The sequence below is a fragment of the Amblyomma mixtum genome, chromosome 2 (genome assembly GCF_055824585.1).
Source record: "Amblyomma mixtum isolate Tamu chromosome 2, ASM5582458v1, whole genome shotgun sequence".
Taxonomy (NCBI): Eukaryota; Metazoa; Arthropoda; class Arachnida; order Ixodida; family Ixodidae; genus Amblyomma; species Amblyomma mixtum.
The window spans coordinates 139,161,368-139,179,843 of NC_143013.1; the positions used below are offsets into that span (position 1 = coordinate 139,161,368).

At 48.3% G+C, this 18,476-nt stretch overlaps 1 protein-coding gene across 1 annotated transcript in view; it reads left to right on the top strand.

Annotated features, from left to right (window-relative positions):
• Positions 1 to 6,182, top strand: part of LOC149361083 (uncharacterized) — a 33,078-nt gene extending 26,896 nt beyond the window's left edge. The window contains exon 5 of the mRNA XM_089569452.1: positions 2,003 to 6,182. Coding sequence (XP_089425578.1) covers positions 2,003 to 2,130 — 128 coding nt within the window. The 3' untranslated portion in view covers positions 2,131 to 6,182. The remainder of the gene's footprint in view (positions 1 to 2,002) is intronic.
• The last annotated feature ends 12,294 nt before the right edge of the window (positions 6,183 to 18,476 follow it).

Genomic DNA, 18,476 nt, shown 5'->3' on the forward strand with positions numbered 1-18,476 from the left:
CATATGTACGGGTTCCATCGAGCCGCTAGGACATTGCACCGAATTTTGAATTCCGTTGTAATCTAGGCCTTGAAAAATATGATGGTGCAGACAGAGCACTCACACAATCTCACACAGGGTCAAAAAGCGCCTGTTCGATTCGATTACACCTCGTTTCCACTGTGTTTAGTTTTGATTTCCTTTGCTTATCCTTGTCCGCCTACAATCCGCTGCCACTAAGTTCAGTCTAAAGCGCTGATCAGCCACTGTGGCTTGTGTCACATGGCGTAGAAGTATCATCAGTACAGAACGAAATCAGGGCGGCGCACCTTGCCTCGATCTTCCAGTCAAGTTGAACAAGTACGCAAAACAGCTTCTTGGTTATGGCGCTACTGCATAACAAACGGCAGACGATGAAATACACACGCAACACTTCGTTTGTTTTGTGTTTTTCTTCGTCTGTCATTTGTGTTGTTTAGTAGCGCGCTATAACCAAGATGCAAAACGAAGTAGCTGCTGTTTTAGCGCTGCTTAAACAGCAGTGCCGATATTCAGGCTTCATTCAATATATGTCGACGAATGGGCAGCTGTGCAGCTGTACTTTGCCGCCAGAAGCTCCGTGTCGGCTACCCATGCACATAACTTGGATGTAGAGAGAATGTCTGCATTACCATAACAAGGACTCGCAATGACCAATATTAGTAACTGATGTTGGTATTTGCTCTATTCAGTATAATTAATCCCGTGTTTTTAGACATAAAATCTGGCAAGCTGTCTGGTAGCAAAATTTAAAAAAAGATATAAACCCGCCAGACATCGTACCCTCCTTCTTGATGAGTAAGAAACTGTGACAGCTGCAGTCTACCCCCTTCCAGCTCCTGTCATGAGAGTGTCTACTTCGAGCTCAAAAGCCTTTGACCACCTGTATTTTGCGGGTACAAACAGCGCATTTTTCAAAGTGGCCGCGGCTGCGTACAGTTCGTCTAAGTTCGCAATGGTCATCAATGTAGTGTATTATAGTTGCACCAAATGTACCCAATTAGAAAGTCAGCTTTAAGGGTACCGTGTCTGCAGAATATCTTATGTGGTTATGATAGAGCTACTGTTGTCACTTCTTGTGCGCCGTTCGGAAGGGCGACAAGAGTAACTGTGTGTTTGTGTGTGCTCGCGCGTGCTTAAGTGCGTTCGTGCGTGCGTGCGTGTGTGTGTCTGTGTGTCTGTGTGCGTGCGTGCGTACGCATGGATGTGTGTTTGTTTGTGCGCGCATATGTACGCCCGTGTGCGCCCGTGTGCGTGCGTGTGTGCGTGCGTGTGCGTGCCAGCGTGAGTGTTGTCTTGTCAAGCCTCGCAGACAACAAATAAACCATCCCAAGAAGGAAATACCCTGCTGCATTGTGCGGCCAAATTTTCCGGAGACCTTCATTACGGCGTCCCTCAGAACCCCAGGACGTTAAACCTCCATAAACCAAATTAAACATAGCATGGCCAGCCCAAATGATGTCAGTTAAAATGAACGGCAAGACCGATACAAACCAAAAACTTTTTGTTCTCCTAAATCTTGGTATTTTTATTCTACCTGTACACAGGTAGTTAATCAGCATTAAATAGTTGGTTCTTTTTTATTCAGAGTGCAAAAAATAATTATACTAAGTAGACGTGCAAAGCATGTGTTTACTCTTGTTGGTTCATAGTTTTTCTTTGCTGGATCGTACACCATATTAGTCTCAGTTAAGCTCTGATCCAGATTAAGTGGATATGATCTGTTCGCTCCGCAGATGGAAGTAGATGACGACGACCACAACGTGCAATGCAGAGTGCCAGAGTGTGCGGCAATACCAAAGTGCTCTCTTGCAGTGACCAGCAAAACTGATGTGTCCGCGCCGCCGCAAGTTCAGAACCTGGCCGCGGCAATATTTATTTTATTTTGCACCCTTAAGTTCAGGGACGGCTCAAGGTTCTTAGTTGGGTTTCACACCGTGAAGTGGTTCTTTCACTCTAAAATTGTCATCTTTCTGTCTCGCAGGTGTTGGATGCAGCATGTGGGTCACAGATCACGAACTTGATATGCCCCACCCATGTTGCGATTACGTATTTGAACTGCTGTGCGGTTTCAACATCACCTACAAGATCTTCGACGAAAGTTGCTTGTAGAAGCTAATCATGACAAGGCAGGATTCAGAGAAAAAATACTTAGATGGTGCATGCCATTTGAAGACACCCTCGTGATTTCCTGGTCAAAGAAAAGAATTTCGATGTCGCTTCTTCGCACCCGAATGATACGCGTACAAATAAAATAAAAATCACCGGAGCGGCAAAATGTAGATTTCAGGATAAAAACCTTCTCTTTAAAAGACAACTTACATAGCAGGGCTACGCTATCAATTCGCGGTAGACAACAGCATGGTGGACAACACAAACATGAGGAGAAGATAGGACAGCTGCTGACTTGAAATCATATTTACTCCCGTAATTCATAGCGCTTTTTCCTGTAATGAACAGCGGTTGAAGTCAGCCGTAATCCCCTCTTGCTTCCTTTCAAGTTCTTGTTGTCCATCGCCCTGTTGAGTACCTAGAATATAAGGAAACTTCGGCTGCTTTCGTCGCTCATCTACGCTGTGAAGCTTCCAAAGACTTCCTTGTAACGAATGCTCAAGAACATTCGCGAGGAGAGAAAAAGAAAGGCATAAGTCTGACTTGCCGCTCACGCAATAGGGCAGCGAATCACAACTCAGGCAGACCTCTGTGCCTCTCTCTGCGAATAAGCATCTCACTTTCAGTAGATGCTACTCAGCGGTCTCCCAAAAAAGACTTTCCTCATCACATGTTCAAAATTGTCCACAGCTATCACAGTGTGGCCATGGTTGCTATCGCTACTGGCTCATTTCCAAGGCACAAGGCCACGGAACACATTCGCATGCAGAGGAGAGATATGCGAAGTGAGTAAAGATTACGACCTGGAGCTCTGAGCAATGGGGGTGCACTTAACTACGTTTGTATAGCATTCTACACGTGCGTCTTTCTTATAAGCAGAACTGATTAACCAGGTGATCGCGCAAAAAGCAAGACATTTTATACAACACAATATAATCGCATGGTGCCGAGATATCATACAACAAACATTAATAAATTACTGCGGATAACTAGCTGCATAATTATTCATATGTAAGAAAATCGTGGTCTTCTCCGTGTTGCGCACGGACTACCCCAATGCAGCAATGCGTAGGCACTACACCGTGTTTTTTTTTGCCATGAACAGCCGCCAAGCGCTGTCAATGAACCAACCTTTATGCACTCGTCTCATGGCGAATGCGTTTCGGGCAGTCGCCAAGGACGGTGACCCAATGATCAACCTTAACTTCAAGCGCAAACTCGTCCACCGGATAACCTTCCTCCACCGCTGAGTGTCTAAGGTCGTAGTGAACGTCTAGCAGTGCTCCATGTTGGAGGCGCTACCGTTTAGCGTGTTCCTCGCTTTCCCTCACTCGACCGCAGCTTGCGACTAAGATCTTCGCGTCATTTCACCGCACTTGTACAGTCAGGCCGGAATGAAACGCGAACAGAGCATGTCAAGAAAACAAAATATTTTACCTGCCTACTTTCAGCTGAAGTGCACAACTAGCCTGATTCATGTGCCTGGGTAAAGGACCTACTGAAATGCATAATCGAAAATAGGTTGTAAAGGAATATCTCGCTGCAAAGCAGAAATGTATGACATATGCGTGTTCGCGTTTCATTCCGGCTTGACTGTACCTTCTCGGTGCTTCTCGTTTTTGAGCGCTGCTTTTCTGGTATCAAAGTGTTCTTATACAATAACACCAGTAGTTCATGTCATCCTCGCTCTCTCATCACCCTCGAATTAGCAGTCATACCTTTTCCTAGCGTTCGTGGCCTTCCTATTCGAGTCAGCTGTCGTGTCGCTACCGCGCCATTCATGTCTGATTTCCATTTCAACGCAGGAACTCAATTTACCGTTAAATTTTCGCCTTCCTTTGTCCGCAAATTTCGGTCCGTCCGTCCGATTTCCGTCTTTTCTCAGCACAAGAAAGTAACCGTCTCTAACGGCGCCACTACCACTCCCTTACCGTGTGCAGACCAAAGGTAATTGATAGAAATAGATTCGAACAAAAATATTGAAAAATTAGGTGCGTCGCAGCAACCATTTCCGCCCGAGCTATTGGTGAAGCAACAGATGCCTCAAATACAACCCATCCGGCTTGCATGTTATGGAAGGTTACGCAGATGGCACATGCTTATGTTGTAGTTGCCTGCAGTAATTGCGAGAATAACAAAAAGCATCGCTAAAAATTGGCTCCAACTTGATACTTAGCGACTCGCAAGCAGGAAAGCAAAGATTTATGCACGATGATTTCATTCCGATAGAATTAGAGGTCCTGTCTCGAGGAAAGCCGGTGTTGTCACGAAATTCCAATTGGCCGAGAGCGTCGAGACGTAGCCGTAAGCAGTTTAGTCGAAAAGAAAAAAATGGTCGAACAGTCCTCGAACCGCTACAATTTAGTCGCAAGCCGGTCGTTGTAGTTTTAATGTGCCTCGATGGCGAACGCTCCTAATAAGTTTATTTTTTCTTTGAAACATGGCATTTACCAAAGTGAAATTATGGTCTATTAGCCCGAACTATTCACGAAGCTTTTTGTCAAGATGGGACATGCCTTTCCCATGCAGTTGGCGTAGTCAGGCTGCTGATGACGATGATGACGAATTATTTCGCGATTCTTTTAGAGTTCGATACGTCCGGTTTCGACTGTGTGTAGGTTATTTTGAATGGAACTGCCCTTCCAGCGAGATGTTTGATGAAGTCCAATCAAAGTCGACAAGCAAACTGTCTCCGATTTGCCAATAATTCAGCAGATTTTTTATCTACATTATTAACGTCATAGGTCTATAGCCTCTGCAATTTCCACTTTTTCTTTATCAGCTCTCTTTGATGCTCTAATTCGACAGGAATATGGTATTTAAGATACCTGGACTAGTGGTGAAATTATAAAGTAGGGCTAGGCTCTAGGGGAGACTAACTCCTTTTAAAATTCTCCAGAAAAGCCATCAGGCACTGCAGTCTTTGAAAATCGCTGCTGATCAATGGAATTCTCTAATTATGCTAAATCTACAGGACCACTTATTGCAGAGCACTTCTGAAAGGGGAATCCTAGACAAGATGTTGGTGTGTGTTGTCCACAGATTTTTTTTTTATATTTGATACCTCAAATAAAATTAAGAAGACTGGCTCAGACAGGAGGGAGAAGAGCCGCCGGCAAGCCGAGACGGCGCACTGCCGACATCTGATCGCGTAGCGGCCGAATTCTGATCCCCGCACGCAAGCCGAGCGTGCTGGGGTATAGCGCAGCACACTACACGCTCATCCTGAGAAATGGGCTTCGTCTCACTTGTGAAGCCCATTTCAGAGGGTGAGCGTGTTGGAATTATTAAATGCGTGTTAGTGACCAAAGCGCTACCGCAATAATTTCCTGATATTCTCGTGGCAACCGCAAGACGCCACTCATCAAGCTAAGCCCGACGAGACGGTTGCTCACAGTGCCGACTGAATACGGGCCTCCCTTTTGCATTTCGCATCAAACTTGAAACCGCCAGCCCACATCAGCGATTCCTCCCCCCCCCCCCCCCCCACCCCCCGTTCACCAATCAGGCTTGCCACAATCAAGATCATGACGGTTATGAACTGTCTGCAGCAACAGCTTCGCTTCAGCTTTTCTAAAGTGGGACCTTACAGAACCAAATTCAACACCTATGCTTTGCACTCCCTGTTAAACCTGTCTGAAGCTGTTTCACCTTGCGAAACAGGACTGGAAACCAAATTTACACGTGCTGTAAGGTCTCCATCGGCTATTAGCATAGCACTGAAGTTCCAAAAAGCCGAGCGAGGTTGGAGCTTAGTGCAGGTGCATTTATCAAGAAACACAATAACCATGTTGTGAACAGAGAAGGACACTGGCTTTCCGCAACATGACATGCGTCGGGTAAGGAGAGCCCGAGATACGTAGATCCGGTCCATACGGGCACGGATCATTCAACAAGTGACCGATATTTTGCGTTCTAACGTCTCTGAGTTGGTTAAAAAAAATCATGGTGCAATGCATCAGTACGGCAAACTTTACCCCAGCTAATTTTTACCAAAAACTTGTTTTCGTTCCGTGGGCCACGTCTTGGGTTTCCCAACAGTAGCAGTACCAAGTCTAGCAAAACAATTTGTAGAAATTGATTTTGCATGCATGACTATGAGTTTTACGTAAATAAAAGATAATGTTTCTAGAATGAATTTGATTCATTCTTCTTTATTACAGAACAAAAATAGACCTACAAAAAGTGTACGATTTTCTTAGCTTTTCAGAGTAGTCATTCCAATTTTTCACGTGATGCCCTGAAGGCAAAGAATACGCGAAAACTGTTACAGAGATGAGAAATCATAGGCCGTGTCAGAAAATTTCTTGACTCCAGAACAGTGTCTTCTCTGGCATATTCTGGTGTCAGGTGTCAGTAATTTTATTGTTAGTGATCTTAGCTTTAAGAGCGAAAATGATTTGTAAGTCGAGCACCGACGCCTTAACGCAGCCTTACTCCGTGCCTGCTCCTTGCCTCAGAATTTCTTAGGACATGTATGCAGGAGCAAGACGTCGCCCACAATGCCCATTGTCTAGTAGCAAAAGCGTGTTCATTGGTGCAAGATATCGCTACTTTTGCTCTGTACAGAACGATCGTCATGGTTACACACGCAATTAGAGTACACCAGCAAAGCAAGTTAACGCTCATATTCAAGAGGAGAACCTAGGTTTCCAAAAAGAGCTAGTAGCTTTTCCTGATCACTGACGTGGATCAAACGCCACAACTCGCCATACGCCCGTAAGTGGTATGAACCACCCATCTCTATTCAGTCGGTATACAATGTAAGGGCATTCCCTTGTGGAGCGTTCGTACAGTGCAATAGTTCAGAGGCCTTGTGCATGCAGCTCTTTCTGCAGAGTAGACCACATACACTTCGTCACTAATTAGAGTCACCATTTAAGGTCGCCAATTAACCACAGCCGATGCGCACTGAACAACCGGAAGTGACATGTATGATAGGTCATGTTATCGCTTTATACTCATGAAGGTATGTTAAAGATGCACTAAAGAGTATTCTGAGCTCGTAATTTTACCACGGGAAGTCTATCTGCGCGCTCCAATGGCTGGATGGAAAAACTTTATTTAGCAAGAGAATTCAAGGCCAGCGAACTACAAGGGGAGCCAAAGACAGAAGCCACTAACGCTAACGTGTCATACCCTTAAAGGCGAAGCTTTGGTGTCCCCCAAATTTTTGCACAAAGGTGATCAGTACAGTTGACAAATTTCCCCCCAAATTAGAAAAGCTTTTCTAATCAATTAGCTTTAAGCGATAACCTATTCAGTAATATTCTAAATCGAACAACAGCACGAAATAAATAAATTAATTAAAAATCCCCTGTGCCCCTTGGTTTCTGTGGCTGTTGGCTTCTCTCATATTTATAACGAGCCCCTCATCCCCTTCCCTTGTTTGCTATATATATATATATATATATATATATATATATATATATATATATATATATATATATATATATATATATATATAGCAACTAGCAACTAAGTACTTTTATCTTATTGTGCTATATATATATATATATATATATATAGCACAATAAGATAAAAGTACTTAGTTGCTAGTTTAAATAAGATGTGAAATTGAGAAACGCTTCGTTTATTGGGAGCCGACGTTTCGGACAGAGCCTGTCCTTGAAACAGTCTTGAAAAAGGACAGGCTCTGTCCGAAACGTCGACTCCAAATAAACGAAGCGTTTCTCAATTTCGCATCCTATATATATATATATATATATATATATATTGAAAGGGGGTTCGCGTACTAGTGAACTCAGCTATACAGTTCACCAAACAGCTGAGCGGACGGCAGCAAAATCACAGTCAGTCAACACAGCCAGAGAGCTGGAGCCGCGCGCCGGCACACTTCGTCGTCAACTTCTTCGTCTGCCATCGAGGCAACCTGAGGCGCATTCATAATAGTTCATGCGCGTTCATTGTAATTCACTACAATGGCCCCGGGATGGAAGAGGAGCCATCCTGGCGACCTTTTGGTGATGGCAAGAGGAGCGGGTCGTAATAAGTCTTGAGGCGACTGACATGGACAAGCTCACGGCCGCGACGACGCAAGTCCGAAGAGGGTGTAAGCGGCTCTACAATATAACTAACAGGGGATGTTGATTCGACGACGCGGTAAGGGCCATGATGTTCTCTGCGAAATTTCGAAGACTGCCCTGGTGTAGTGGAGGGGACCCAAAGCCAAACTAATGAACCTGGAGAGAAAGCGTGCGCGGTTTATGGGCATCGTGTTCATGCTTTCGGCGACCTTGGGAGTCCGAGGTGAAAGAACAGGCCAGTTGACGGCATTCCTCGGCGTGCTTGGCGAGTTCGGAAAGGGGCGTGCATTCGGAGGCGTCCGGAGTGTACGGCAAAACCGTGTCATTGTGGAGGACGGCTCACGGCCATACAACAGGTAGAAAGGGGAAAATCCGGTGGTTGACTGGGTTGCGGTATTGTATGCGTACGTCACAAAAGGCAGCACAGCGTCCCAGTTAGACTGATCTGACGAGACGTACATGGTGAGCATGTCGCCGAGAGTGCGATTAAAGCGCTCAGTCAGCCCGTTAGTTTGAGGGTGGTAGGCAGTGGTGGTCCGATGAATGATGCGACACTCTCTGAGGAGGGCTTCCACCACGTCCGAAAGAAAGACACGGCCTCGATCACTGAGCAACTCGAGCGGCGCACCATAGCGGAGAACAAAATTGTGCAGCAGGAAGTGGGCAACGTCACGAGCAGTGGCAGCGGGTAGTGCGGCGGTGTCTGCGTATCGGGTTAGGTGGTCGACGCCAACAATTATCCAGCGGTTCCCAGATAACGTGTAGGGCAGCGGGCCGTAGAGGTCGACGCCAACACGATCGAATGGGCGAGCCGGGCACGGCAATGGCTGCAAGGGGCCGCTCGTACGGGGCGCGGGAGACTTGCGTCGCTGACAGGCGATGCAGGAGCGGACGTATTGGCGAATTTACCCGTACATGCCCCGCCAATAATAACGTTGAGATATTCTTTGAAGCGTCTTCAACACACCGGCGTGGCCACATTGTGGGTCAGCGTGAAACGAGGCACAGATCTCAGAACGTAAATGGCGAGGTATCGCGAGGAGCCACCGTCGACCATCTTGCGTGTAGTTACGGCGGTAGAGCAGGCCACCACGGAACGCAAAATGGGGTGCCTGGCGGCGTAGAGTGCGCGAAGGCACAGCAGTGTGAGCGTTGGTCACGACGTCGATGATCGACTCAAGCCACGGGTCTTTGCGCTGTTCCGCAAGCATATCAGAGGTGGTAAGAGGCGAGAGGACGGGTTCAGGCACGGATGAGCATGCAGCGGCGGTGGGCAGAGGAGATCGAGATAGAGCGTCGGCGTCCATGTGCCTGCGGCCAGAGCGATATACAACGCGGATGTCGAACTCCTGAAGGCGGAGAGCCCACCTGGCGAGGCGGCCGGCCGGGTCGTTAAGAGACGACAACCAGCAAAGCGCGTGATGGTCCGTGACGACATCAAACTGGCGGCCGTACAGATAGGGTCGAAATTTCATGAGTGCCCAGACGATCGCTAAACATTCCTTCTCCGTAACGGAATAGTTGCATTCAGCCTTGCTGAGCACCCGACTCGCATACGCCACGACGTATTCCTCATAACCATCTTTCCGCTGAGTCAGGACAGCTCCGAGGCCGACGCCACTTGCATCAGTATGCACCTCGGTAGGGGCTCTCGGATCGTAGTGGCGAAGTATGGGCGGTGAGGTAAGAAGACGGCGCAGTGTGGTGAACGCGTCTTCGCATTCGGGGGACCAAGCGGACAGGTGGTTGTCGGTTCCAAGCAGTTTGGTGAGTGGCGCAATGATCGACGCAAAATTGCGGACGAAGCGCCGAAAATAGGAGCACAGACCGATAAAGCTCCGAAGCTGCTTCATTGTTGTCGGCTTGGGAAACTCCGCAACAGCGCGAAGTTTGGCCGGGTCGGGGACAACGCCTTCCTTAGATACAATGTGACCCAAGATGGTTAGCTGCCGGGCGCCGAAGTGGCACTTCTTCAGATTAAGCTGTAGGCCGGCGTCGGTGAGGCAAGTCAGAACCTGCTGCAGGCGCGTGAGGTGAGTGGAGAAATCTACCGAAAAGACAACGATATCGTCGAAGTAACAGAGGCACGTATGCCACTTCAGCTTGCGTAAGACTTTATCCATCATTCTTTCGAATGTAGCTGGCGCGTTGCACAGGCCGAATGGCATAACGGTGAACTCGTAAAGGCCGTCGGGGGTAACGAATGCGGTCTTCTCACGGTCAGCGGCAGCCATCGGGACCTGCCAGTAGCCCGAACGCAAGTCAAGAGAGAAGTATTCGGCGCCTTGGAGACAGTCAAGAGCGTCATCGATGCGGGGAAGTGGATAATCGTCTTTGTGGGTAATTTTGTTCAGTCGCCGGTAATCGACACAAAATCTGATAGAACCGTCCTTCTTCTTGACCAGCACCACCGGAGAAGACCAAGGGCTGTGAGAGGGACGGATGACGCCACGGTGCAGCATGTCTTCAACGTGCTCACTTTTCACTTGACGCTCAGCCGCAGACACGCGATAGGGGCGTTGCCGAAAAGGCGGGTGGGAGCCGGTATCAATGCGATGAGCCACGGTTGATGTACGGCCTAAAGGCTGATGGGCTGCATCGAAAGCGAAGCGGAAAGTGTGGAGAAGGGCTGAAAGCTGCTGACGGTAGGTGGACGGAAGAGATTCGTCGATGGCGGCGCGGGAAAGTTCGTCAGGCTCAGGTTCAGTAGCGAGCTCGGAATGCATGGCGTTTAGAGAGGGACCGCTGGCTGCCTCGTGGACGTTAAGGGCAGAGAGAAGGCAGACAGGTTGAATGCAGCCAGGGGACTCACCAGGTAGCAGGGTAAGGGCACACGATGATGGATTGTAGAGCAGCATCTTCGTGACACCCCGCCGAACATCGAGGACAGCAGAAGGTAGCGGCCGGTTCTCCCGGCGTACAAAGGAAGCAGACGGCGTAAATAAAACGGTGTCATCCGACGCGGCACGGCACGACAGGGCAACAAGGGCAAATGCTCCCGGCGTTACTTCAACATCTTCAGCGATAGTGACCTTGAGTGGCAAGGGGGCAGAGGTTTCAGTAGTAAGCTCGTCAAACAAAGGAGAAAATTCTACTTCAGCGCGGGCGCAATCGATGACGGCGTTGTTGTGTGACAGAAAGTCCCACCCGAGAATTATGTCATGTGAGCATGAGGACAGCACCAACAATTCGACTGGATACAATATATCGTCAATGATGACTCGTGCTGTGCACGAGGCGAGAGGGGCAATGCACTGTTCACTAGCGGTGCGGAGCGAGAGACCCGTAAATGACGTCGTGACTTTGCGCAAGCGGCGGCAGAGTTTTTCGTGAATCACTGATACTGAGGCACCCGTGTCGATAAGCGCATATACCGGCAGTCCGTCGACGATGACCTGAAGAACGTTGCGTGGGGAAAACCGAGGCCTTGAGCTTTTCGAACAGCGCGCAGTTCTTGCCTCCAGAACTGCGGATCTTAGTTTCCCTCTTCAGCGGAGGGAGGGCGACGGCGCATTGGTGACAGTGAGCGGCGGCGCGGTGATGGAGAACGTCGGGTCTCGTAAGCACGACGGTCGGGGGCGTACGCGTCTAGCGGCGAGGATGGAGAAGCCGAATAAAACATCTGGGATGGATGCACAGGGGTTGAGATGGTTGGCGATGCCACCATGCGACGGCGACAGTGGCGGGCGACATGTCCCGCGTACCCACAGGAGTAACAGATGGGACGGTTATCCGATGTGCGCCAAGGGTTGTAAAGCCGCTGCGGAGACGGCGAAGAAACCGGGGCTGGTCGTAGAGACGGGGCGGAGCGCAGGGCGGGCTGACGAGGTGGAACAGTCAGGGGCACGGAGCGCGCCGCTGCTTCTGCGTAGGTCATGGGCGGGTATAGGAGATGGTTGGGGATACTGAGCCTCGGTGTAGGTTAAGGGAGCAACCGAAGGGACTGGATGTGCAGTAGGAATAGCCTCGGCAACTTCATGGCGGATGACCTCCTGCAATGGCGCCACCAGAGGAGTCGCAGCGTCGTGACTGGAGGGCATCAACGAGAGCTGACGCGCGACTTCCTCCCGAACAAACTGCTTTATCTGCGGTGACAGTTGCGCCGGGTCGGTTTCAGATGTGAGGGAAGCAAGCGATTCCTGCTGCGAGAGCGGCGAACGGGTGAGGATGCGTCGCTTCCGAAGTTCGTCAAAGTTCTGGCAATGAGTAATGACATCGGCGACTGTGGTGGGATTGCGTGCCAGAAGCATCTGGAACGCATCGTCGTCGATTCCTTTCAAAATGTTCTCAATCTTGGCGCGCTCAGAAATAGAGGCATCAACTCGTGTGCAAAGGTTCACAACGTCCTCTATGTAGCTGGTGAAATTTTCACCATGCAGCTGCGCCCGACTTCGCAGGCGTTGTTCCGCGCGCAGCTTGCGCACCGCAGGCCTGCCAAATACATCAGAAAAATTGGACTTGAAAGCTGACCACGTGGGGATGTCGGATTCGTGGTTTCTGAACCATAGGTTCGCAACGTCCGAAAGGTAGAAGATGACGTTGTTGAGTTTGAGTGCATCGTCCCACTTATTATGGGTGCTAACCCGTTCGTACGATGCCAGCCAATCCTCGACATCATCGTCGCCGGTGCCACTGAAGAAAGCGGGATCACACTGCCGCAGCGCTCTAGCGCACAGTACGGTCGGGGTGGGTGGGGCAGGACTGGGCATGGAGTCCTTAGGAATTGTGAGCGGCGGGAGAAGACGGCTGCGAAGGTCCAGGGCGTCAGACGACCGCAACCTCCACCAAATGAAAGGGGGTTCGCGTACTAGTGAACTAAGCTGTACAGTTCACCAAACAGCTGAGCGGACGGCAGCAAAATCACAGTCAGTCAACACAGCCAGAGAGCTGGAGCCGCGCGCCGGCACACTTCGTCGTCAACTTCTTCGTCTGCCATCGAGGCAACCTGAGGCGCATTCATAATAGTTCATGCGCGTTCATTGTAATTCCCTACAATATATATATATATATATATATATATATATATATATATATATATATATATATATATATATATATATATATAAGGGAAGGGGAATGAAGGGCTCGTTATAAATATGACAGAAGCCAACAGCCACAGAAACCAAGGGGCACAGGGGAATTTTTTTGTAATTAATTTATTTATGTTGTGGTGTTGATCAATTTAGAATATCGCTTAAAGCTAATTGATTAGAAAAGCAGAAGAAAAGGTTTTTTCTTCTGCTTTTCTAATCAATTAGCTTTAAGCGATATTCCAAATTGATCAACACCACAAAATAAATAAATTAATTTAAAAAATCTCCTGTGCCTCTTGGTTTCTGTGGCTGTTGGCTTCTCTCATATATATATATATATATATATATATATATATATACACACTGTTGCAGCATAATTTCCCGCACAGAGAGCTTTCATCAACAACTAGGGGTCAGTCCATTAAGCTATAGTGTACTGTTTACAACGCTAGTCCACTTACGTTCAATGATGAGCACGCTAGGCATTCTTTTTCTTTTAAAAGCTCAAGAAGCAGTATTTTGTCTTCAGCATAGACATGACAGACTTATTTTACTTCCTACCCCAGATTGAGGTACTGAAAACTGGTACCGATTGTATCATCAATGAGAATGACGAGGTTGTTTTTATTGCTGATTGAGGAATTTCCATGAGGAGTTTCCTGGAACTCCTGTCTGTTGCTTGCATTCAACCTTGGTAGAATGTGGTGAGAAGGTTTACGTCCGAAGGTCAGGCGTGGCTTCCGGGTTGCACAGATTTTGAGTGACATATTCCTCGGCAGAATGTATGCTAGATTGAAATACCTTAGGGGTGCCACAGTAAACGTCTTCTGCTATGAAGGCGATTTTTTTTTTGGTTTCCCGGAAAAGAGGTTCCTCCATGATTGTTACAGATGTCATTAAAGTATTCAAAGATAGGGGCTTCAGTCTCATTTTCGCCTTTGAGCTGCCAGGGTTGGCCTCTATCCAGTTCCTGGATTTAAAAATCACAGTTCATCAACCCGCATCTTTGCTGCCAGCAAGGCATTCCCGCTTCACCTGGGATGCTCTCTACTTGGTGAAGTCTTTCCTTTAATCTGTACTGTTGTACGAGTGTTATGTTTGTGTGTTTTGCTTGGTGTTTTCGTTTCTAATTGGCTATTTTCCTTTAATCTACAAATACGGCTTCGTTTTGTTTTGTTTTACCTGTTTGGCGTGTTGTTCAAACCTGCACGCGATAGCGTTCCTCTTCGGCAGTAGGGGACGTGTTACCAATTAGCGTCAACTGGATAAAGTTTAATTAGAGGAAACCAAGTTTATTTGCACAGTAACTCGTGCAGACTTGAAAATTGAAAAATAAAATACTCGCTTGAAAGAAATTTATGACCTTGTGAGGGCAATGTAGTTCAAGTATGAAAATAATTTATTCATAAATTGATTCCCAGCACTACCAGCCTCTATCTGAGTACTCAGCAGAGACATGAGACAAAAACAAAACTACGAAAAAATGTAGAATTGACTAAAGCATCTCTACGATAGAAAATAAGAGTAATAACAAAAGAGGTTCACAGCAGCGAAAAATTTTTCAACATTTGAAAAACAGAAATTACTACCCGGTGACAGGTGTGCAAGAAGAAGAAAAACACATCCGAAGTAAAGCTCGCGACATCTTTGGAGAGTGTTTCACGCCATGGAGCGCCCTTCTGAGGTTGCAGATTACATTGAAAGCATTCGCCTCGCGCTGAATGTGGACGAAGATTCATTTGCACAACAAGCGGCCCGTCAGTTTTTTCCACACCATGACTGCACCCCTACATCTCCTCCAGTCTTATCGGTTACAGAGCTTTCCGATGAGGTTACTTCTGATCTAACTATGGCAGAATTGCTAGCCTCCATTGAACGCCTCAAGACTACCACTTCTCCCGGGCACGACGGCATACCAAACTCTTTATTCCGTAACTTGGATGGGTCTGCTTTGCAAACCCTACTGGATACTTTCAACCAAGTGTGGCGTTCTGGTGTCATCCCTGGAGAGTGGAAGCATTCTATTGTGGTCCCAATACCCAAGTCAGGTCAGCCTCCAGTATCTCTTTCGGCCCTTCGTCCAATTTCTCTCACGCCTACCATCTGCAAGCTTTACGAAAGCATTCTCGCCGCACGCTTGTCGTGGTGGCTAGAATTACACGATTGTTACCCAGATTCCCAAAAAGGTTTCCGTCCCCAAATTGGAACGGAGGATGGTCTTGCTACTTTGGCTACTGACGTGCTTCACCACTCTCCGCAGAGTCACCTCGTTCGAACGGTGATCGCGACAGACATAACAAAGGCATATGATAACATCCTTCACTCTGCCATTCTTGCCTCCCTACAAACTCTTGGTCTCCCTCACCGGTTTCTCCTATCCATTCACGCCTTTTTAACAAATCGAACCTTCAGTGTACGAGTCCATGGAAAGCCCTTTGGTAACTTCACTTCCAATAGAGGAGTGCCCCAGGGCTCCGTTCTCGCCCCCACATTATTCAATGTGGCTTTTATTCCTCTTGTTAGAGCCCTAGAAACCATCCCTTCTATCCGTGTGCTTGCGTACGCCGATGACATAACCTTGTGGTGCTGTCACCCAGATGCGTCTATCCATCAGTCGGTCCTCCAACATGCGCTAGATGTCTTGACATCTCGCCTCCCACCTCTGGGTCTAACCCTCTCGCCTACTAAGTCATGTTTCATTCGCATTGGAAACAAAGCCGGCTTACGGAAAGCAGTCCCTTTAAACTTTAAAGTTAAACTTTAAACTTTAAAAAGTAAAACAAAGCAAAGCATTGCAAAAACGCAAGCAAGCAGAACAGAGTGACCATTAGAACTCAGAAATGAGACTAGAGCATGTCAAATTGTTATCCACATTGTCATCCTTGAACCTGCTTTCAAGTATGAAGTTCAAAATGATTTAACATCAGTGCAGATTGCGTCCAGGCAGTTTAATTTCATTTTTACGTAGAGTAACGCAGGCTTGAACGGACACCTTGTTATCTCAATAATTAGTTTGCTTTAATGCAATGCGAGGGCATCTTTGCACAAGAAGATAGTTCATCCAAGGCAGCTGATATAAAATTAAATATTGCCAGAAACCAATAATTATTAGCGTAGGTTGGTGTTGCTATTCCACAGCTTTTATATTTCAAACCCAACCAGACGAACTTCCGTCGATTCTATTGTTCAAAACAACTAAGGTAATGCTATCGATATACCATCGCCTATAGGAGATAACCAATAAATATTGTGACGAAGACGAATCTGGCAGTGGCGCGGGACGGAGCGCCCGCGCTAGGCCAGCGGCCATTAAATCATCTGATAGCCATCGTTCACCACGCTTCATTCTTCGGCTGGCCGCCGCGTTACATTTGGTGTGAGGTGCTGGGGTCCCTTCATCGCCATCGTGATCCCGGGGCTTCGGTGTCCTGCGCCTGCCGTGGACGTCGGCCGTGAGTGCCTGGTCCGCGCCGCCCGGCCGTGCCCCAGCCCGCCCGACCTGAACCGACCTCGCCGCTCACCCCAGCCCCGTCCCTCGCCCGGACCACAAGACACGACGACACAAGACCCCACCGACCCGAGACCCCACCGACCCGAGATCCGACCGACCCAAGACCCACACGTGCAGACACCGCCCCCCTGCCCCTGCCGTCCGGTGCGTCCACGGACCTCCGCCGTCAGCCCCTGGCACCCTCCGGCCCGGATGCTTCGTGGACCGGGACTCATTCTCTCATCTTTCTCATCGTGGCGGCCAGCACTGCACTATCTTCTACATATTGTTCAACCCTTCATTCAAGACCATCGCCATTTCAGCCGCCGCGGTGGCTCAGCGGCTATGGTGCTCAGCTGCTGACCCAAAAGACGCGGGTTCGATCCCGGCCGCGGCGGCTAGAATTTCTTTGGAGGAGAAATTCTAGAGACCCGTGTACTGTGCGATGTCAGTGCACGTTAAAGAACCCCAGGTGGTCGAAACTTCCGGAGCCCTCCACTACGGCGTCTCTCATAGCCTTAGTTGCTTTGGGACGTTAAACCCCATAAACCAACCAAACCATCGCCATTTCGCCGTCTGTTCGTCACCAATCGGGACGATCGCTCGGAGGCCTCGGGTAGTGTGACGAAGACGAAGCTGGCAGTTGCGCGGGACGGAGCGCCCGCGCTAGGCCAGCGGCCATTAAATCATCTCATAGCCATCGCTCATCACGCTTCATTCTTCGGCTAGCCGCCGCGTTACAATATGCTATCGAGGTACTTTTGTTGGTTAACTTTGGTGACCGGAAGGTCACTTGTTTTCTATCGGTTTATCAGGGTTTAACGTCCTAAAGCGACTCAGGCTATGAGAGACGCCGTAATGAAAGTCTCCGGAAATTTCGACCATTTGGGGTTCTTTAACGTGCACTGACATCGTACAGTACACGGGCCTCTAGAATTTCGCCTCCATCGAAATTCGACTGCCGCGGCCGGGATCGAACCCACGTCTTTCGGGCCAGCAGCCGAGCACCATAACCCCTTAGCCACCGCGGCGGCTCAGTTGCTTTTTAACTTCATATTTTGTTGCTACTTTTTCGAAGTTACACTTGTAGCTCAGGAGCGTAAATTGCTGGGCTATTTGGTTCATAATGTTGTCAGGGTGGAACCAGTGGTGAAGTTAAAAAACAACTGAGCCGCCGCGGTGGCTAAGTGGTTATGGTGCTCGGCTGCTGGCCCGAAAGAGGTGGGTTTGATCCCGGCCGCGGCAGTCGAATTTCGATGGAGGCGAAATTCTAGAGGCCTTGTGAACCAGCGGAACACAGACGTCTGTGTCTCGTTGGTTCCACCCTGACTACACTTGTAGCAGTCTTCTTTCTTTTAACCCCTGTCTCCCAACTGGAGCAACAATCCGCAAAATTATCTGTCAAGCATTCGGTATGGAATGGTTTCCAGCACGCCTGTCTCCTCTTCAAATGATCCAGTCGCACGCAAACAACTTATTGTTACTGCTTATACCCGCGCGAACGTCATTAATAATTGCCAGCGCCAACAATGAACCAAGGATAAGGCCTTGGAAAATTCTTTGTCTAGAGCAGTGAAACGGGTGACACATGTTTTGCCTGTTACTACATTCCAGGTACTGTAAACGATTTGCACTACAGCGCTATTCAATTTGGTGTTCCAAGTATCAAGCCCCAAATTTGAAGGCGCTATATTTGGAAACGACGACGGCGCCCCTAAAGGCTTCTACACTCGTACTCAGCACTTTTACGCCCTTATACAAACACAGTGCACACTG